We start from the raw sequence: 23,538 nt of genomic DNA, 5'->3' as shown, positions 1-23,538 counted from the left end.
AGAATTTCTCATTTTAAAGAACAAAAAATTACAAAATGTAAAATACTCTACTTAAATAAAAATAGAGACTAAATCTATTAAAGAAGATGACAAAAATAAATAATGTATGTGAACAAAACCTACAATAAAGAAAAAACCAAGACAAACAATTATAATGGAGACAAATGGTGGAAGACAATGATGGAAAATGTTAGGGTTGATGTAAGGATATATTTAGGTTTGTTTATTTAATGTTAGGATTAAGATGTAAAAAGGTGAATGTTAAAGGCCAATGAAGGAGGCCATGAGAGTTTTAGATTTGGGGCTTCTCTCTACACCTCCAATAATCTCTCATGTACTCCAAAACCAATTTTATTTTCATGTTTGTCCATGGTAAAAATTAAGAGTTACTATCTCTTTTACCGCATCTGCACCCCAAAAGCATACACCCTCACCCTCTGCACCCCCAAAACGCACCCCAATAAAGCACTAAGAATCAGATTCTCTGCACCCCAGAAGAATCTTTGACCTAGGTGCTGTGCTGCACGTGAAGGTAACTGAGTACGGTTTTGAGTAACTGACACTAAATCCATCACCAAATCTTTATAAGAGTGGGTTAATTTGGGTTGGATCAAATTTAACCTGATCATAAATGAAACCCAACCTAATTTAATTGATTGAGTTAAATCGGGCCAATTTGGATCATCACATTACCTGATCCAATTAACATCCTCCCAAAATAGGTTTTATATGGAGCAAACAAAACAATTGCAAGTGTTTTGTGAAACAAAAACAAAATAAGATAAGATAATTTATTTTAGTGATTAGAGTGTTTTTAACGATGTTTAAAGAAGTCCTAAAAACAAGTAGAAAAAGAAAGAGTAATTACATATAAAAAATAAGAAAAAGAATATGCAAACATGAAAAATATATTAGCAATAGGTAACAAAATATTTCAAATATTGTTTTGTAATAAAATTTAATAAAAATGATACATTAAATAATTATGAACTCAAATGACTTATAAATACAATAGACTCTAAATTACCTCTAAAGTTAATCAATGATACGCAATATGAGTTTCATTTTGAGTAAAATTAAAAAAAAAAAAAACTATATATACCAAAGACAACTGATTTAAAAACATTGCGTACACTAAATTACCTCCAAAGTTATCGATGCCATTATTTAAGAATATTATCTAAATATTCTTTAGCATCAATTTTATCAACATATTGGGTACATGGAAGACAAAAAGATAAGTCAGTAAAAACTGATCAACTATATTAGTTACCTACAATTTTGTATTGTTTGACTCAACTACATTTATGACTAAATTATTATATTTTATGAGTTTATTGGTTAATTTTGTCATATATTTTAAATATCACACATTTAATTTAACCCATTTATTAAATATATAACGATGCAACTACAAGTTTTAAAAAAAAATATTTTAATTTTATTTTCATTGAGAAGTCAGGATGCCATTACATATTTAAAGAATAGTAAAATAGTGGGAAATTGTAAATATGATAATAAAATATTAAAATGGAAATAAGAAAAATTGCTCAACAATGAAAATAGAGGGTGAGATATGTAATTAAAAAGAAACTTAATTACGTTTTAAGTAGTTTCTAATTTTGGGCATTTTAAACTAGTATTTGTTAAAATAATTGTTCTATTAAATATTTATTTATCTTTTCAATTTTTATCTAAATAAGTCCTTTGATTTTTGCGATGAATGAAATAAATCGAGGTGTCACCTTCAAATTTAATTAACCATAAAAATATAATCTCAAAATCAAGTATATGTTTTTTATTTTTTCTCTATAAAATCCAACAGTGAAATCTTCGTGGTCACTTTTTAGAAACTCGAGAAGAGAAGAGACATTGAGCCGCAGAAAAAGCTTTGTTTCAATGGAAGAAGTGAATTCAACGGCGGCTCCTCCTCTTTCCCCGGCGACGGAGATTAGGCCACTCCACCCCGCTGCTCGCAAAGCTTTCTTAGGCCTTTGTACCGCTGTTAGAGACCTTCGTCCTCACTTGCTCCAGGTTCAATATTCCAGATCTCTGCTCTTTTTCTTTTTTCTTTTTCAATATTCAAGTTTACTCCTCTTATTGATTTGCGTTTGCTTTTCAAATATTTAGTTAGTAGGGTTTCTGATGTTTTTTGGGGGCTGAATATTTTATTTTAAGAAAATAATTTTAATCCAACATTTTTCAGGATGAAAAAGAATGAAGTTTTGCATGTCATTCATAAGGCTGTGGAAGTAGGGTAAAATTGTAATCAGTGCTGGATCCAAGTTATAGGATATCATTTCTTTAGTTGGACAGATTAATTAGTTAGAGATGTTCCGATCGAGAATAGTTGCATGCAGTTCTAAAGTTCTGAACAAGCAACTAGGTGTCTTCAGTATCTTGTATCCAGAATTAATAATTAAATAACTTGCGTTTCTAAACTCTTTTAATGCTAAAGCTGTTCATTTCAGAGTGATTGAAGTATGGCTGTGATCCAAGATCTTTTCATTATTGTTACCTCTTACCTGTTCTTGCACCTTACAAATCACCATCTTTTTATATTTGGTGATCTTCTTGGTTGTTTTGAATATAACTTAAGATTAATTAGTTAACATTGTCTTGTATAATTTTTGCACGCGCATCTTTGTTTGGGTTAACATAGTATCAATCCATAGAAGAGTTGAGGAGAGATTTGCAAATGCATCATAAGGTCCCTTCATTCATTTTTTGTGTTTAATTGTAAAATTGTTTCCTTCAAAGAGAGCTTACTATGCAAAAAAGGGCATAATTTGTGATTAAGTTTATGCAAAGTCTCAAGTCCAACATTAAACACCTAAAAAATCAAACAAATTTCAAGTAGCTTGATTTATATATTCCCACACACTCTTAATTTGCTTAATTTAGATTTTCAAATGGTATTTGTAATGAAGAAATATCTGTTAATAGATGATTTCTGAAGTATAAAACCTTTTATAAAATTTTTCTCCATTTTATAATTAGAAAAAAGCATGCTTAATAAGATCGACCCTAATCAAGAAAGTAATTTTATGAAAAGTAGTGAAAGTTAAGAACATCAACAATTGAGTCATTCTCTTAATAGTTTAGATTGATCAGAAAAACTTTGATGTATTTCTTTGCCTTTATCTTATGTGTAGAGTACTATTTTTTTTTTCACTTAAAACATTATGAAATTCTGACATTGTTGTTTAATTTTGAAGGTTATGCAAGAAGAAGACTTTAGAAATTGCGAGGCATCCCGTAAAATGCAAAAACGTAAGTGTAAAATTATATTCAATTTCATGATTGATTATATCTACATACTTATATAAATATATATTATATTTTTGATCATGAAATTGGATAATCAATTGGACGTGTCTATTTATATATTTGGTATGTCCTCTGAACAAAAACAATTATGTTTTGTCTGCATGGAGGAGATTCATGTGTTTAATGATTGGCACATAGGTAGGACCTATATGCTCCTTTAGTCTAAATTATGATCAAATAATCAAATGCTAATGATATATATGATACATGTCTATGATTTCTGGTAGTTTTGGGGTAGGTTTTGTAAAAATACTCCATCTGCTACCTTTAAATATGCCTTTTGACTTCAATTGCAGAGGCGGAGTTAGTGAGCACTGGATATAAGCAGCTGGCTAAAGATCTGACATGTAGAGTTGGAGGATCTCCATCTGGCCTGAATTTCATTACATATTTAAGCAAAAAACCTGTCTATTATGGTATATCGAAGCAAGAGGTTCTATCTCGAAAAGTTCCTAAGAAAAGAGTTCCTAAGAACATATTCTAAGTAATCCTATGTAGTTTTAAACCCCTACTACTTGAAAGATGCTTTAGTGGACGTGGAAACTTTTAAGGAAAATTAGCATCTGAAGTACTTTATGTTGTTCCAATATACTTAAAAAGTCTTGTCTCGTTATCTGTATTTTCTATACTGTGTTTTGTTTGACTGTATGATATTTCCATTAAATAATGATCTTTACACAGCTAAAGAAAGAAATAGGCATTCATTCGAACAAAATTTAACTACCTTAGATTTAATTATTAGTTGTCTTTGTTAATTAAAAATATATCAATATTATATTTTAAAATTATATGACACGTGGAGGAACCGGGCACAGTGTAAACACAACTTTTACATGCAGAGTGACAACTTCCTCGGACATGTTGCGACATTGTAGAGGAAATGATTTTTTGCATGGGCAGGTGTCACAACACGTGCCTATTTACAAGAGCAACTGAATGATTAAGGAACGTGGATGACGTGAGCATCAACTGCTGTCGTGACCTAAGAACAAAATCAAAGAAGCTACTTTTAACAAAACTTTTGTCTTTAATTCCAAGTACATTTTAACTCTTCCAGCAAATTTAATTCTAAATCTTAATTTACCTCTACTTTGTCGGCCCACATTAAATGTTTTACTTTTCATTCTAGCCAAAGAACTTTACCTGGTACTGATTTTGTTGCAAACTTTCTTAGTTTTTAGCGTCGTTTTTATTTAGCTTTACAACCCAAACTCAATTAATTGTGAGAAAGTGAGCATAAAATTTAGCATATCTATTGATGAGTTATGAAAACACAAGTAGTTTAGTGAAACACGTATGCTCAGCTCTTGGTGCACATTGTTTCAATAATTTGATGATTCATAAAGTCTTCATTTACGCCTGTTAAAGTTAGTTATTGACTATTATTTCTACAATTTTGACAAATTTTCTTACAAAATTGCCCTTAGTTACGATTCTCACCAGCATCTAGTTTAAATTTGAAAAATTAATTTTGTAATATAAAATTGAACTATCCAAAACCTAAAACTGACCAAAAAGTAAAAGTGATTTTTCAAAAGACTTTGTAATGTTTGCTCATGTTTTTCTATGGGAAAGTCAATTCAACCAAGAATGTGATTAATTTCTTCGCAGTTGATCATATGTGCAAAAGGAAGCACAAACCATGATAGAAGAAAGACTGAAAGGAGCATATATTGTCAAGTTAAACTTACATAGGACACTGTTGAAACTTTTGGAAAAAATAGTGTTACAAGGTTAAGTTGAATTTTTGGAATGCATTTTTTCTAAAATTTCGCAAAAGGCTTACAAAAGTCGGAGAGTTTCTTCCTAAAGTTCTCTTAAAAGTTATTAGAAATTAAATATTATATATGTATATTATAATTAGTTATTTTATTTTTTATTGTTCAAATTTGTTCTATTTATTAGTACATTATTATTATTATTATTATTATTATTATTTTATACATAATCCTATTTGAACTAATAAATTATTTTGTTTCTATTTCTTTATCTATTGAGATGGAATTAGTAGTATTTTTGTGAGAACTTAGAGAAGGTGTAAGACTAAGTGGTTTTCAAAAGATAATACTTTTAATGATAAAAACTTAAGGTTATAAATAAGTTTTCATGAAAGTTCATTTTATAAAAACTATTATCTTTTTGAACTTTATTTCTAAACTTCTTATCTATCTCCTCTCTAGATCTTTAACTCTATCTTTGAAGATTTGAGCATATGGTAGACTCAAGTTAATCTTTTTTACTCTTTTTAGAGTCTTTTGTAATGTGTGTGTCAGGTCAATGGTTGCATGTGTGATCCCAAAATTTCAGTTGAATCTCTGTTCAATCAAGATTTGTAGGATATGATCAGATCATTGATCGAGTCTTCTTCGTGCATATATTGCCTTCTCTGCAGGTAGAAGTGCTTAAAGACAAAGGAGATTGTGTTTTGTACACATAAGTCAGGTAAGAAAAGTTAGTTATTTAAAATTGATTGTGCCTTCGTATGGAAATGTGATGAAATTGTGACATGGGTGAGTTGAATGTGATGTGTGACTTGAATGGACTGGTTTAACAAACTGTATATTGTGTTTTAGCATAATTGTTTGTGTTATTTGAGATGTATATGTGAAAGCATGAATTGTTGGTATTTGGATCTCAAAGATTGATAAATTGGACTTCATTGGTTTCAAGTGGTGTATTTTACAAGTTGGTTTTGGTTATAAATTGTGAAGAGAAAAGGAAAACACCATTTGAAACCTAAAGGAGTAGATTTTTCATTCCCTTGAGCTATGGTATAACTTTGTTTCAGTTGGTGTCTGTCTTTGTAGAATTGGATTTTTCTGTCAATTGAAACTTCTCAACGAGACATTTGATTGAATAGATTTGACACAAGTTAAGAAATTGATATATATTATAACCTTATGAAGTTTATTAAATGCGGAATAACTCAAATAGGAAGCTTAAGCTTCTAGTGCAACATATGTATAATATGGTGTGATAATTTAAGATTATACGAGAATATGATATATGTACTATTTTTTGTTAGACATTCTTCTTTGGTTGAAATGTATGATTTGAGATCAGAATGTAGTAGTTCTAAAGGTAGAAACTCTATTGTTGATTTGTTGGCGTGAAGTGTATTGATGTGAGAATTAGAGTGAGACTATCTTGATTCTACTAAGTATTGGATTCACATAGAGGAAGATATAGTTGAAGGTGGTCCTTATTAGTAAATTTGACATTCATGATTAAATCTTCATATGAGTGATTCACCCTATTATACTCTATGGTATGAGATGTGACCATGGGATGACAAGAATCCTTGAAAGGTGAAGATGGATATAGCAGGTGCATGATCTAAGATTCTAATTAATACACTGAGTCTTCTGGAAGATGTGTTTATTGTACGATAAATATGAGTATGATCAATTGTGAAAATATAATGTAAAATTATATGATTATTTGAGATATTACTTATTTTATTAATTTTTGTTCGAGTATAATTATAGGATAAAACCATTAATACTGGATAAAAGTATGAAATGTTTATATATATCAAAAGGAAGACAAAGAATTATGAAATGTTATGTTCAATCTCAATACAGTAGAGATCGACCACCCATGGAAATGATGGTTCTTCCCTTTACACTAATGGATTTGAGAGAAAAAAAAGTAAGTTTTAAATATTCTTTCTAATTGTTTATGCAAAGAAATATAAGAAAAGCCATCCTAAATTAAAAGAAGATATAGTTGGACTTTAAAGGAATTCAAGCTCATAAGTACCAACTCCAACTTCGGTGAACTTTTTCACTTAGGAGATAATATTCTTTGTAAATCATATATTTGATTTAATTCGTTCTTTTATTTCTTTCTTCCTCAATGCTACATGCAAGAAAGGGGAAAATATTGGAGCTATTAGAGGCTATCTATATTGTTGTTGATGCAAAACTACTTCAAGTAAGAACGTTTTTTGTTCTCAAGGATAACAAAAGGTGAGGAACCATTCTGTAACGCCTGTACACAGCAACAAATCGTTTAATCACAACTAGATTACCACCCTAAGGTTGGGTTCTTTTCATAAATTTGGAGATTTGTCCATCGTTCTTGATCTGTATCTATTCCTTCTGTAATACTCTTTTAAGGTCATTTCTCAATTCTTGAAATGAGAGTAAGGATTAACAAGATGAGGCCTATAAATACTCTTTTAAGGTGAAAAAATCACAGGCACTTGACCTTGCAGTTAAGAAGAAACATCACAAAAGATTTAGAGTTCAGTATTTACACAAATACTTCACATTAAAAGGTTTGTCTGAGCCCAGGTTCGAACTGAGGACCTCTAGTGTGTGAGACTAGCGTGATAACCAACTACACCACCCAGACTGTTTTGTTTCATCTTTTCCAATATACTAATTTGACATAAAACACCTTGACATACAGCTTAAAATGAAAAACCAAGCAGAGATAGATATAGTGGTGATGTTCTATGATAAAATATATGGATTTGAAATTAGTAATTCTGGTAACATAGGTCTTAATTAGGTTTAATTTCATATTTGATCATTAATTACCATTATTTTATATATTTTATCTTTTAAATTTATTGAATGGTAGATAAAGGAATATAAATTATATTTGACACTAGTTTGTCCATTCCTTTTTGAAACTGATGCGTTCAGACGTTGAAATCAACGACAGTACGTAGATTCTAGGCGACTTGTTCTGCCCTAATAGGTGCAGTTTGTTCCATGAAATTGGATAATCTATTGAATGTGTCTATTTATATTTATAAGGGAATTTTGTAAAAAGGGTAAGTTTGATCACGAATTTGTAAAAAAGGGTCGTTTGAATTTTTAATTGTAAAATTGGGTCGTGTCGTCAGGGGGAGGACGACTTTAAAGGTGAAGTCGTCCTCCTAAATGCCGGTTTCCACTTTTTTTTTTTAAATGAAGTCGTCCGGCTGAAGGCCGGTTTTTGGTTTGGTGTTAGTGAAGTCGTCTTTGCAGATGACGACTTCATTTTAGGTTTTTTTTTTAACAGTAAATGATAATAAATTGAAATAAAAATAAAAATAAACTTTAATATATTTTTTAAATGATTAAAAATTAGAATACAATAATTTAGTAATTTGAAAATAATGAAACAGCCATCTATGTCCTCCGGTTCCACATGTTGGTCTTCTTCTGGGTCTGTTGGGACGTGTTAGTGGTTGTTGTTGTGGTTCATCATCGTCATCGTCATCGTCATCGTCATCTTCATCTTGTTGACTTTGGATATTTTGAGGAATTTGTGGTGATTGGGAAGGCATTGGCGGAGGATAGAATGACATTGATGATGAAGATCCTGGATAATAGGCAGATGATGGTGTCATGGTTGTGGTTCCAAACATATATGATGGACCAGCACCATAATTTGACTGATGCGGGAAGAAATCGTATGAGGAAGGGATGTGTTGGAATGAGGTGTTTGATGGGTTGCCAAATTGAGGATGTGAATGTCCAAACATTTGACCTTGACCCATAGGAAACTGTCCGAAAAAGGGTTGGTGATGATGCATGAAATCTGGAGAAGACCCAACATGGGCAGTGTAGGGTTGTGAAGTAGGCTGAGAAGGTTCTTGTGATATGTCGTACTGTAAAATAAATAACATGGTTATTGGCATGATTAAGTATGTATGATAAACAAATTTACTACAAATGTATTATAAATAACCTCATCGTCGGAAGATTCTGATAGAGATATATAGCGGATAGTGTGGTTGATGTACCACTGCATATACGGTGTTTCATCACGCAAATGACCGTTTCCGCTGAACAATGTACCTTGAATGATCCGATTTTGTTGATCATTCCAAATTGCAATCCATTGGTGATGATGCGCCACCCAATCTTGTCGTTTCTCCCCCTCAAGTCATCCCTGTGAACTTGATCCAGGTTAACGGGCTTAGGCGGAATGTTTTGTCTTAAACCAAATTGACGCATCACCCTATCCGCCTGATGGATTTCTACTGTCGCAAAGCAAATTATTGGTACTGTTGCTCTGGAGACTGGATGGATGTCAATCACAATCAATCGACTAACTTCGGGTTGAATGTAAGGCCTCCACAAGAACTGAAACCAAATTGTAGACATTAGTTCTAAACTTTTAAAAACAAATAACTTGCAATTACCTTAAGTATTACCTGTCTTGTACGTATTTGATCAAATCTCAACCGAAAATCAGTAACTGAAATTGAAGCTAGATTTATCCGATGCGTTACGTTCATCCACCTAAACAAAAATGTTGCAATTTAAAGTTAGTTAAATGACAAGAAAAAAAATAATTTAAAAGTTAGCTTTCTACCTTCTACAGACAGGGTAACCATCCCCATCAGCCACCTCCTGATCACTTAAAGGTTGAAGTGGTGGGGCTATAGAAGTAATCCTTTCCCAAGCCCAACATTGTAACAAAATCATGCATCCACCAATATTTTTTTGGCGTAGGTGAATACCATGATCTAGGCAATGATATAGACAAGCCAAGACTGCAGAGCCCCAACTTTAATTTCTGAAGACATCCAAGTCAGCTAGCCTAAGTAGATACATGATATGTACCCTAGCTGCAGACGTGTCTGGCATTAAAATGCTTCCAATCAATGTGAGAATGTACGCTCTCACATATTGAGCAATAACCTCATTGTTTGCATTGGGTGGAAGCTGTTGGAAAGTAGTGTTTAACCAAGATACTCGAATTGAGTTCCCCCTTATCAACGTCGGTGGTGGAATGACACCTAGATGTTCATGGAAGGTGGCGAATATGTCGTCAACCGTAGTGGGACCAGTTACCACATCTCCGTCTATCGGTAGGCCAAGGAGGACGGCTAAATCTTCTAGTGTCACGGTGGTTTCTCCATGGGGGAAGTGAAATGTATGAGTTTCTGATCTCCATCTTTCTAATAAAGAACTGATGAGGAAGTGGTTGACATCCATGTCTGAGATGTACACGGCGTGTCCGAATCCAGCTTGATGCATTAAATTTATGACACGGGGATCAAGTATGTCTTGATTGTTTAGTATCCAAACTCCAGCTCTTCTCGGTCTAAGAACTCGTTCTCGTCCTTCCCATAAGTCGTGAGTGATATGCTCATGTTGAAGCCGGAGTAGTGACATATCGTGAGGTAGGCGTCCATTTCGTGCCATACTAAATTAAGAATGGTAAATAAAAATTAGAATCTAAGTGTGCATATTAATTAAAAGAAAGTATTAAATCATACTTGAACCTTGAAAATAGAAGCTATCAAAGATGAAATATTCAACACTCTCCCACAGCACGCAAACTTCAAACAATTCTCTCCCAATCTAAGCACAATACACAAACCGAAATATATGAATCTGATGCATATGGATGCAACATGAAGGTATTTAAACCAATGCCTTGGTTCCTCACGTGAATGCACAACAGCTTTCCATCAATAATTTAAAACTTTCGTGCAATGTGGTTGAGAGCATGCATTCAGAAAAGCCATTTAAAGCTGCCAACCCTTTAGACTAGTGCATGCAAAAAATTAGACTTTGATGGCATAGGGAGTAGGAGAGGAATCTCTGAATTCCACTTTTTCCCTGAATTCGTGGCTTGGAACTAGCGCAGCAGGGAATCCACACTTGACGAGCACGGTCAACGAGGAAATAAATGCGCGCAGATTCGCGCGCGCGTGGTGCTGTCAGGTGGCGCAGCACTGAAGTCGTCATTAGTGTGGACGACAACTAAAGTGAAGTCGTCATTAGTGCGGACGACTTTCACTTAATGTCGCTAGGCCCCCTAACGATTTCTGCACTGTTCAATTAATGAAGTCGCTTGCTCAATGAATGCGCTGGCTTAATGAATGCGCTTAATGAAGTAGTTGGTATTAATGCGACTAGCTTAATGAAGTAGTTGGCATTAACGACTTATTTATTAAGAAACAGTATCCTTAATTACGTCAAAGTGCATTAAAATAGGTTATTTAATATGGTTGACTGCTGCCATTAATGCTGATTATTTGCACACGATTTAAACACTACTTTCTTGTTAGAGTCTCATAGTTTTTTCTCCCCGTATTATTTCTGACCCTACGAAATTTTTACTCTTCACCATATTTGCACGAAAATGGCAGGACAAAGCGAATATCCAGATATTTTGTCTGATTTTAGTGAAGATGAGTTGGTTACCAACCAATATACAATCCATACAACATATCATATTGGCTCATCAAGTCACACCTCAGTTGAAGCTTCAAATCCAATGACCGAAAATTCATTATGCATTGGGATGTCTTTTGACACAAAAGAGTCCACAGTGTCATATATAAAGCAATACCACATCTACAATGGTTACAGATTTGTGGTTGTTGAGAGCAAATCTGAAAAATTTATATGTCGATGTGTCGACCACAAAAAAGGTTGCCCGTGGCGTTTATGGGCTGCTTATAGCAAGCAGAGTCTGAATTGGGAGATTAGAAAGATTGACGGAATCCACACTTGTTTGTCAACCATGCAATCTGCAGATCATGTCAATCTTGATTCTAACCAAATTGGTTCTATTGTGATGAACTCTGTAAAGGAAAATCCTTCCATACCTATCAAAAGTTTAGTAGCTGAAATCAAGAATCGTTTCAGATATTCAGTTTCATATGACAAAGCTTGGAATGGTAAGCAAAAAGCGCTTGCTAAGGAGTTTGGAGATTGGGAAGAGTCTTACAATGAACTTCCCAGGTGGTATCAAGCTGTACAAGAAAGCAATCCCGACACAATAATTCAATGCACTGGATATCCTAGACTTGTTAATGGCCAACCTGACCCTTCTTGCTATATTATGGAACACGTATTTTGGTCTTTTGGACCATGCATTCAAGGGTTTAATTATTGCAAGCCAATTGTCCAAGTAGATGGCACATTTCTCACAGGAAGATATCAAGGGACATTGTTAACAGCACTAGCTCAAGATGGGTCACGTAATATATTCCCTTTGGCCTTCGCGATAGTGGAAGGAGAAACAAAGGAGGCCTTGATATGATTTTTTCAACTCTTAAGGGAGCACGTTACACCACAACCAAACCTCTGCTTGATAACAGACAGGGGGAAAGGCATATTGGCAGCCCTACAATCTGAAGAAGTACAATGGGAAGCAGATGGATTGCAATCAGTATACTGCATATGTCATATTGCTTCCAATTTCAACAAAAAATTCAAGAATCACGAATTGAAAAACCGGTTAAAGAATATGGGTAATAAAATTTTTCTTTCAGTCATCACATTCGATAATTAAATTAACTAATATAATTGCATTTTTACAGCTTACGAGGTCAAACAACCCATATTCGATGCTAAATTTGCGGCTTTGAGATCACATTCACCAGAAGTGGCATCTTGGATCGATAGGATACCACTACAAAAATGAACTTAGGCCTACAACGGGGGTTGTAGATTCGGACACATGACAACAAACCTGGCAGAATGTATGAATTCTGTTTTGAAAAGAGCTCGTTCATTACCAATTTGTGCCCTAATTAAGGCAACATTTGAAAGGACCGCAACATGGTTTGTTGAGAGAGGGGTTAAGCCATGTTACGAGCAGGCCACCAGTATCCCGAGGAAATTAATACTATTATTAGAAAAAATCAACAACAAGCGGGAATGTGTCAAGTGCGTCGATACTCACGAGACAATAATGAATTTCAAGTTCAAGAGATGTTTTCTCCACATGATCACCGCTTACCAATGTCTTTTACAATTAAATTAAATGATTGGTGGTGTGATTGTGGTCATTTTCAAGCTGTTCGACTGCCTTGTCATCACGTAATAACTGTTTGCTCTTTCTCACATATAGACCTAACCACATACATCCACCCAGTTTATAGTCTCTACAACATCAACAAAGCATATGAAATACAGTTTCATCCGGTTAGGAATAAAGAATATTGGTCAATATACACCAGACCAAATTTCATTCCAGACCCAAACATGCGTAGTAGGGTAAGGGGAAGACCACCAACTAATAGAATCCATAATGAGATGGATGAACCAAATCCAAACAGACGAAGCAAATGTTCATATTGTAGAAATGAAGGACATCATAGGGGCAACTGTCCCTACCGTCAGTAATTTATTACTTTATCCAATTTTCATGTAACTTTTATTATATTATTTTTATTATGTAATTTTTATTATGTATTGGTTGCGAATTTTTATTATGTTATTTTTATTATGTGATATATTTTTTAAATTAATTTATTATACTAATAAAAGAATCTCAACAAATTAAATATACTATACAAAAATTTAAGAAATGTAAATGATTGAAAAAACTGAAAATTAAAAATTTATAAATCATAAAATAAAACTGCAACGAAAAAAACAAAAAAAAAATCAAAAACTGAAACCGGCCCCCTGCCGGACGACTTCATCACAGAAACCGACCGGAGGCCGGACAACTTCATTTAAAAAAAAAAAAAAAAAGGAAACCGGCCTCTGGGAGGACGACTTCACCTTAATGTCGTCCTCCCGCCGGACGACACGACCCATTTTTACAATTTTATTTCAAACCGACCCCATTTTACAATTAAGCCTCGAAACAGACCCCTTTTTACGAATTTCCCTATTTATAATAATTGGTATACAGTGGTTCTGACATTGGTAAGTATATATTACTTGATATATATCAAGATGCTGTAATGGTTCTGACATTGGTGTTAGATTTTAGTATTGAAAGCAAATGGTATCCTACGTGAAAAGTTTTACTTCAAAAGGAAAATTATGCATAAAATCACAATCTAGGATTTGCTCAAGAGTATCACAACACAGAGTAAGTCCTTTTAAAGTGCCACCAAGTACATATATATAAAGAAAACAGAAAATTGAAACAAAAACTAAAAGAAACAACAGGACCAGCAATTCACCCGAAAAGAAATGCTTAGGAACATTCTTTTTATTTAGATATATAGTTATTACTTATATTGATGCATGCATATATATATATATATATATATATATATATATATATATATATATATATATATATATATATATATATATATATATATATATATATAAAAAGAGACAGAGTGGGTGAAGTATGTAGCCAGGTTTGAAGTGGGAGAAGTCATACTGAGTTAGGTTTGGCATCTTCATCTGAGTGACATGGTTTGTAGCAGGAATCGGTTATGTCCGCGCAACGACAGGATGGAGGAATGGAGCGTGTGCAAATACATCTTTTACATTCAGAGTGACAAGTTTCTCCAACATCATTGCAATGACACTGTGGAGGAATTGATCTTGTGCATATACACTTGTCACAGCAAGCTTTCTCTGTGGGTTTCGTGTACCAATCCACATCCTCCTTGGAGAGCAATTGAGTGATTAAGGAACTTGGATTGAAGCCAGCGTCAACTGTTGTCGCGGTGAACCCTAAGAGAAAAATCAAAGAAGCAACTTTCAGCAACACTTTTGTCTTTAATTCCATCTTTCTCTCGCTGTAAATTCTAACTTATAGTGTCTCTTCTTTTAACGCCAAAGAATATGTCTATTTATAATGGAGTGCATGTATAGATAGATAAGATTACGTTCTTCTTCTTATCTTGAAATATTTTTTTTTAACTTTACTTACAATATCTACATTTTTTGTTTAGAATTTTAAAAGATATTTAATTTATAATATACAGGTTAAATATATTTTTTGTCCCTTAAGTTTTAGTGAAATTCTGAATTAATCTCTTATTAAAATTTTTGACCAATTTAGTCCTTCATCTTTAGACATGTGTGAATTTAATCTTTATAATCAAACTTTGTTAAGTTTATCTGACGTTTCAATAACATTTCATGATAATATTTGAGTTAACATTAAAGAAAAAAATATTTAAATTGTTTACCCCATTTGATATATTTTTTCTTTAATGTTAACTCAAATATTATCGTAAAACGCATTTGAAACGTCAATTAAACTTAACAAAATTTGATTAAAAGGACTAAATTCACGTATTTTTAAAGATGAAGGATTAAATTGGTCAAAATTTTTGAAGATGAATTAATTTCAAATTTCACCGAAACTTGAAGCATAAAAACATATTTAACTCTAGAATATATATTATAACACGTTAGTTACAAAAAAGAATTATTTTAATTTCAATACAATTATCACTTTCTACAAGTTAGTTTAGTTTTTCGCTGTGCAATTCTAAGTGTATTTTAATTCTTCCAACCAGATTTTAAGAAATTCAGTTCTAAATCTTAGTTTACCTCTACTTTCTCAGTCACCAATAAATGTTTTCCCTTTCATTCTATCCAAACACGTGAGCTGGTGCTGGTACTGATTTTGTTGAAAACTTTCTTTATTTAGTTTTACAACCCAAACTCAATTAATTGTGAGCATAAATGTGTACCCAAACCATAACCTTCATTCCATGCTAAAAGTAGCTTCATTAATTTGATGAGTTATGAAGTCAGAAGTAGTTTAGTCAAATAAGTTTGTTTAGCCAAATAAGTTTGCTTAGCGCTTGATGCACAGCTTCACTAATTTGATGATTCATAAATTCATAATTTATGGTGACGGCGTTGTTAGGTCAGTTAGGTAAGTTATTGATTATTATTTCTATGATTTTGGATCACATAATCAGCTAAATTTATTACAAAGTTGCCCTTACTTACGATTCTCACCTGCATCTAGTTTTTGAAAAATAAATTTTGTAATATAAAATGGAAATACCCAAAACCCAAAACTGACCACAAAGTGAAAGTGATTTTTGAATGGACTTCTGTAATGCTTGCTCATTTTCTGAGGAGAAAGTTAATTCAACCAAGAATGCGATTCATTTCTTCGATGTTGATCATAGACGTCCAAGAGGAACAACAAAATATGTATACAATAGGAAAAAAAAGACAAAATTTTAGTCATTTAAATTGAGTTCTGACTAAAATTTTGTCTTTTTTTTATCATATACATATTTAAATTACAGATAACACTTCTATTTAAATTACAGAAAAAGGAAGGATATTTGAATTATTATTACTAGCGTAAACACAGACGCTATCGCGTCTGCGTATACGTATTTTTTGAATTATATTACTGATTGATGATATTGTAATGTTATTAAGTTAATAAATAAAATAAAAGTATATTTATAAAAAAATAAAGTGAAATGTATGGAGAAAATATGAGAAAAATAGCTCTTGATGAATAGTAAGAGAAAAAAGAGGAAGGAGATAAGTAGATAGTTTTATAAAAACTTAGAAAAGTAATTGTTAAATTTTAAAAGTTTAATAAATAATTAAATTGTAAAGGGTAAAGTTAGAATTATGAAATGTGGACAAAAAAGAGGGAATCCCCTTTATACATAGTTATAGATTATTATATAATTCTATTTGAATTAATAAATTATTTTACTTCTACATTTTTCTTTCTTAAGATAATATTGATAGTGATTTTTTTATTTATTTTCATAATGTTTTTTCTTCTATGGATATTATAAATGAAATTTCTAATATTTCATACTCCATTATTCTCAATGGTATGATTATGTTTACAATATAAACTTGTGTTTTTTTTTCAATTATTTAGTTATTTTTGCTAATTTCATAGTTGGATCACTAATTCCAGTGTCATTAGTAGAATAACTCACTTCCTGTCATTTTTTTTAATCTTACAGATATATCACTAAAACAATCTTTGTCACCTAATTAATTATGTTATTCTTGTAATAACTAATAAAAATATATTTTATATAATAGTTGTTTTATTTCCTTTATTATTAATACAAATCTTCTCATTTTCTTTTCCTCTTAGATTACCGATCCTTGTAACTCAAAATTTAGATTTAGATCTGTCTTTGCTTTGAATTTTAAACGATAAAATTCCTTTTGATTTTTACATGATTTTTATGTTTTTAATTGTCAAATTTTTGGCTTATGAAATTTAAAAGATTATTCTTTAGATCACTTGGTAAGATTATTTGAAGAGGTTATTGGGGTCCTGTAAGTATTTCAAATTTGAAGATGCAAAAGAGTCTGATTTTATTGATTTTTAAAATGATCCTAGGCATTATTAATCAATCTTTTTGTGGGGAGAGACTTTAATAAAGCTCAATACTTGAGAAAAAACATTATGTGGCTTAACATTGATCTTTCCTTTTTAATCCACAATACTAATTCACTTATGGAGGAGTATTTCCTTTTAGAGACTAACAATTTTTTTTTTTTTGAAATCATGTGTTATTTATGAAACAAATTTTCTTTTCAAAGAAGTGTTTTCTTCTAGAATTTTTTCTTCTCTTTATTAATGACATGTAATTTCCTTGTCCATTAACAATTATCTGTCCTTAAAAATAATGTTGTTCATCGGTCTAATGAGCTCCAGGGTACATATGAAATATCAATTACTAGTATTGATGGAATTGAAACCTCTGTTTGGAAATTATTTAGAGTGTTTAAGAAACTTTGTTTTGGAAGATAATAACATTTTATCTTTAGTTCTTTTACCTGAAGACAAACACTTTATAGAGTATTAGTGAGTTTTTAAATTGAAATACAATATATTGATTGCAATGTCAACGCAATAAAAAGTTTGGTTAATAGTGTAAAATTAATTTATAAGACAATTACTCCTGAGTTGCCAAACTTACTTCTGTAAAAGATATCAAAGATGTATTCTTAAATAATGAGTTATTTAAGGAAGTATATATAAAAATTCTCCAATATTACAAAACAACAACAACAAAATTAGTTAAATAAGTTTATATGTGGATTTAAAAAAAAATCTCTTGATAATGGTTAAGTTCTACTTAACATTAATGCGATATGATTTCACATAGTCTAAAAAGGATTATTCTTTGTTCAATTATGATTTTAGTTCTTCATTTTTTCATTTGCTGTTCATTGTATCATGACATCATCCTCGCGGACCCTACTTCATCTTGTACTAAATCAATTTCTTTGTTCAAAATAAAAATCTTTGGTTAGGCTTGGAAATCCTATATATGGTAGCAATCCAATTACACTGTTATATCAGAAAATGTTATATTTAATTTCAATACAATAAATATCACTCACCCACACTCATGATAACCAACTACACCACCCAGACTTTGATGCTTTACTATTTTCAATTTTATAATTTGAACATCTAGTTATAGAGTGAATCAAACAAATGTTAAAATAAAATACTTTTAGTCATGTTCTATAATAAAATATAGGGATTTATTATTGGTAATTCTCGTAATATGGGTTTTAATTAAATATAATTACATATTTTATTATTTTATTATTTTATAAATTTTTATCTTTTAAATTTATTGAACTGGAGATAAAAGAATATAAATTTGTTTTGGCACTAGCTTACTTTCATTCACTTGTGAAATTGATGTGTTTAGACATTGTAATCCACATTATATTGATGATATTATGATTTTTTCTATAGAAGTTTATACGCTAAAAGAAAAGGCCTAATTAACATTCAATTTTAATGATCAAAAGTTATTTGTCATTATAGTGACCAATTTACAAAATAAAAAAAAAATAGTTACTATTATGAATAAAAAATTATAATTGATCTCTAAATTAGTTTCCAAAATTTAGCTATTAAGATTTTAACTACAAAAGGAAATTGATCACTAAACATTAGTTATTATGATCAGTGACGAAGCTTAAAAGGCCTGTAAGGGGTCATGCTTCCCCAAGATTGTTTAAATTTTTAAAAAAATATTTTTAAATTATTTTTTTACAAAAAATTAAATTTATTTTTATTTTTTTATAAAATATAATATTTAATATTAATAAACAATAAAATAAAAAATTAAATATAATAAAGAATAATAAATTTATTGAGATATTTTTTTATTCTCTCTTATCTTAAGTTTCTCACATATTGTATTCATTTACTACTCTTGCATATCTCATTTTGTTTTTTGTTTTTTGTTTTACAAAAAGAAATAGAAAGACATAAATTCATTCTCCTCGCTCCCATTTCTCATCCGTTTTCTTCTGAGATAAAAAAAAAAGTAATTCCCTTTTGTCTCTTGTCAAGGAAATATTCCGTTTTGTTTTTTCATCTTATGAGTTTTTTGTATATTTATTTTTGTATGAATATAAAAAGAAAAGTTATGTACTATGTGTTTTTTAATAACCATTTTAAACGTGATTTGATTATCATAATTTTTTTAGTAATGACATCTCTTAATTTTTTATTAAATTTTGATAAATTATTTTTTAGTCTTAATTTTTTTTAAATATATATATTGATGAAGAATAAAATAATAGATTCATTTTTTTAAAGTGATAGAAGGAAAGATACCAGTGAGGATGAAATCAATTCAAATTTACTTTTTCACCTATTTTCTATTTTCAAGCATGATACTAAAAATTTAATTGTTGAATTAGAGAACCTTTTCTTAAGATTCAAGAATTATAAGTGGAAAGTTTTATATTAATTCTTTGAAATTATAGACGGAAAGTTTCTTATTAATTATTTGGACCATACTCTAAAAAAACGTTCTTAAATATGAGAGTATTCAGTGAAAGAGATGAAATTAAAAAAAAAAAAACTTATTTATAAGGGTTCCATATCAAATACAACTTCAAAACTATCATTTTTGTAAGGAAAAACATACAAAGATATTTCAATACTAAATTATACATACTTTTGTTATATTAGTGACAATAATTAAATATATAAAATTTGAGTATATTATCTTGGCCCCTTCAAACTTTTTGATCAAGATCCGCTATTGACTACGACTTTTGCTACCAAAAGAAGTTGTTTCTAAATTAGTCCCTAATTAATTAGTGACTAAATTTCACTGAAAGTTGAGAGACAAAAAACATATTTAACCCTTTTTATTTTGTAAATTGATATCTAATAGTGACCAACAATTTTTGACACAAAAATTGATTCTTAATGAGACACTTTCTTGTAATGATAAAATAATATTTATATATACAAGATATTGTGGAAGATAGCAAATACAATAGATCTAAAACACAATGATTAAGTGTAAGAGAATAATGAAAAAAAAAAGTATTATTTCAAATCTATGAATAATACATTTTAACCCATCAAAGAAAACTTTTAAAGGTTAAACAAAACAAAACAAAAAAAAAAGAAATAATTAAAAAAAAGTAGTAATGTGAACAAACTTAAAATTAGGACAATTAACATTCTATTTCTCTTAATGTGTGAGACTAGCGTGATAACCAACTACACCACCTAGACCTTAATGCTTTATTATTTCCAATTGCATAATTTGAACACCTAGTTAAAGAGTGAAACCGATATACAACATAAAATAAAATAATATTATTGAACCAAACACAAATAGATATAGATACTTTTGCTTATGTCCTATAATGAAATATATGGATTTACCGTTGATAATTCTCCTAACATGGATTTTAATTAGATTTAATTACATATTTTATTATTTCATTATTTTATAAATTTTGTCTTTCAAATTTATTGAATAGGAGATAAAGGAACATAAATTTGTTTTGGCACTAGTTTGCTCCCATTCACTTGTGAAACTGATGTGTTTAGACATTCTAATAGACATTATGTTGATGATATTATGATTCTTTTTATAGAAGTTTATACATTACAAGAAAAAACCTAAAAAACAAATTTTAGTAACTAAAGTTGTTAATCACTATAATGACGAATTTAAGTACCAATTTATAAAATAAAAATTCTTGGTTACTAAAAAAGTTAGTATTATGAATAAAAAAAGAGTATAATTGGTCTCTAAAATTTAGGTACTAAACTTTTAACTACCAAAAGAAATTGGTCACCAAATAGATATAGATACTTTTGGTGATGTCCTATAATGAAATATATGGATTTGCAATTGGTAATTCTCGTAACATGGGATTTAATTAGATTTAATTAAATATTTTATTATTTTATAAATCTTATCTTTCAAATTTATTGAATGGATAATAAAGGAATATAAATTTGTAAATTGATATCTAAATTGGTCACAATATTGACCAATAAATTTTGGTCACAAAAATTGGTTGTTAATGAGACACTTTTTGAAAGTGATAAAATAATATTTATATAAACAAGATGTTGTGGAAGATAGCAAATACAATAGATCTAAAACACAATGAATAAGTGTAAGAGAATAATAGGACAGAAAAAATGTATTATTCCATATTTATGAATAGTACACTATAAGCAATCACAACAAACATCTAAATGTTAAACAAAAATAAAAACAAAATCAAAATCAAAAAATTAACAAAAAGTAGTAATTTAAACACACTTAAAATTGGGAAAATTAACATTATATTTTTCTTACACGTTTCAATTTGGATTAATTTGATACACACCCTATATCGTAACATGTGGCAATATTTGGTTTTTACACGTGATAAGCATCAAACATTTAAGCATCTTCTACAAAAGTCAAGAGACAAAAGAGATGTAGATGGTTTGCTTCTGTCCATGGACTACAAATAAAGACATCTCTTTCTAGAAAAAAACAAATAGAAAAAGAAAGAACAAAAACACATTTAAAAAATCAAATGTCTAATGCTTTTGTTTACAGTTGGTTCTCTCTCACAAATGGTGATTGCTTTCACCTTAAAATCGGACAATCAACTCAACATTTCGAGTTCTTCCTCTCACATTTATTTGTGTTCCAATCTCTAAAGTTTACTAATTCACCATTGTTTATTCCCTATGTCCATTGCAGAACCAAACTCATTCCATATCTCTAAAGTTCTCCAATTCACCATTGTTTATTCTTTATGTCCATTGTTTTTCAGAAACAAACTCATTCCATAGGAGAACAAAACCTTGAGACGAAAAATTGGAATATCATTGCAAATTGTAAAAATTAAACTTAGTAAGATTGTCTGAGCCCAGGTTCGAACTGGGGACCTCTAGTGTGTGAGACTAACGTGATAACCAACTACACCACCCAAACCTTGATGCTTTATTCTTTTCAATTGCATAATTTGAACACATAGTTAAAGAGTGAAACCGATATACAACATAAAATAAAATAATATTATTGAACCAAGCATAGATAGATATAAACACTTTTGGTGATGTCCTATAATGAAATATATGGATTTACCATTGGTAATTCTCGTAACATAGGATTTAATTAGATTTAATTACATATTTTATTATTTTATAAATTTTATCTTTCAAATTTATTGAATGGATAATAAAGGAATATAAATTTGTAAATTGGTATCTAAATTGGTCATACCCCTGCTAGTCCTATTGCCTGACAGACACTCGTAGGTCACCAGGCGTCACACTAGTAACGTATTTCTGCTGGTTTTTGGCACTCAAAACTGATTTGTTCTTCAATCTGACTTACTTCCAAGGGAAAAAGGCTCACTCTTATATTCGAACCTGATTCTAATTACCCAGCCACATCGTCATGGTTTAATTGCCTACAATCCAAATATTCCAAAACATGTGATTTACCAACCACTCTATAATTACACCATAACTAAATCAACTTATAACAGAACCAAACTCTTACTCAATCCCTTTACCAAATTCAGCTCATTAGTAATCTTATACTTAACCAATTTTTATACACCTTTTCATCATTCAATTGTTATACCTAATTTCACCTACCCTAATGCACTAGAATCCACATTTCCAATTTAGTTATCCTCCCTTTTTTCCATTTACCTGTTCTAGATTTTTAGATCATCACTAAGAATTCATTACCAAACTCTAATTCACTTTGCCGTAAGCCCATCACCTCAATCCATGCATTGCCTTGTTTATCACTGACACCCATTCAATTATCTTAATCTCTTCATCACACTTAATTTCTTTTCGACTCAATTCAATGATAACTCTCTCTCTCTCTCAACCATCCCATAAATTTTCAGAACCACTCATTGATCACAGCTATCGCCTGACAGCCAATAAGATGCCGCTAGGCGGCACATCAATTCTTGGGAAAAATCCAAGTTCTTCTATGCCTTTGGACATTAATATGTTTAACCTTAAAAATCCCAAAATTCATGTACGAACCAATCGTTCACAATCATCTCATTTCCAGTTGCGTACTCAACCAATCACATCATACTAATCCAACCAATTCGTAATTGACTCCTATTTCCCCTAATTTCGATTCATTCATCAATTTAACACAAATGCTTCATGTTTACATTCCCAATTTAGTTCCCACACATTGTAATAATAACAACGAGATGGCATCACACATTTATACAAACTTAGTAATCCAACTGGATAGTCATA

The 23,538-nt window shown here is 30.6% G+C and overlaps 2 protein-coding genes and 2 non-coding genes across 4 annotated transcripts; 2 read left to right on the top strand and 2 right to left on the bottom strand.

Annotated features, from left to right (window-relative positions):
• The first annotated feature begins 1,825 nt into the window (after positions 1–1,825).
• LOC114185871 lies at positions 1,826–3,978 on the top strand. The gene is made up of 3 exons (XM_028073811.1): positions 1,826–2,034; positions 3,219–3,273; positions 3,627–3,978. The coding sequence occupies exons 1-3, from the start codon at positions 1,900–1,902 to the stop codon at positions 3,812–3,814; spliced, it is 378 nt and encodes a 125-aa protein (XP_027929612.1). The 5' UTR covers positions 1,826–1,899; the 3' UTR covers positions 3,815–3,978.
• A 3,637-nt stretch (positions 3,979–7,615) lies between these two features.
• On the bottom strand, positions 7,616–7,689 carry TRNAV-CAC. The gene has a single exon. It is a non-coding gene; the product is annotated as a tRNA-Val (tRNA).
• Positions 7,690–11,430: 3,741 nt separating this feature from the next.
• Positions 11,431–12,336, top strand: LOC114183041. Its single transcript, XM_028069874.1, has one exon. The coding sequence runs from the start codon at positions 11,431–11,433 to the stop codon at positions 12,334–12,336; it is 906 nt and encodes a 301-aa protein (XP_027925675.1).
• A 9,821-nt stretch (positions 12,337–22,157) lies between these two features.
• Positions 22,158–22,231, bottom strand: TRNAV-CAC. The gene has a single exon. It is a non-coding gene; the product is annotated as a tRNA-Val (tRNA).
• Positions 22,232–23,538: the final 1,307 nt, after the last annotated feature.

The sequence above is a fragment of the Vigna unguiculata genome, chromosome 5 (genome assembly GCF_004118075.2).
Source record: "Vigna unguiculata cultivar IT97K-499-35 chromosome 5, ASM411807v1, whole genome shotgun sequence".
NCBI classification, from domain to species: Eukaryota; Viridiplantae; Streptophyta; class Magnoliopsida; order Fabales; family Fabaceae; genus Vigna; species Vigna unguiculata.
This window is presented reverse-complemented; position numbering and strand designations above follow the sequence as displayed.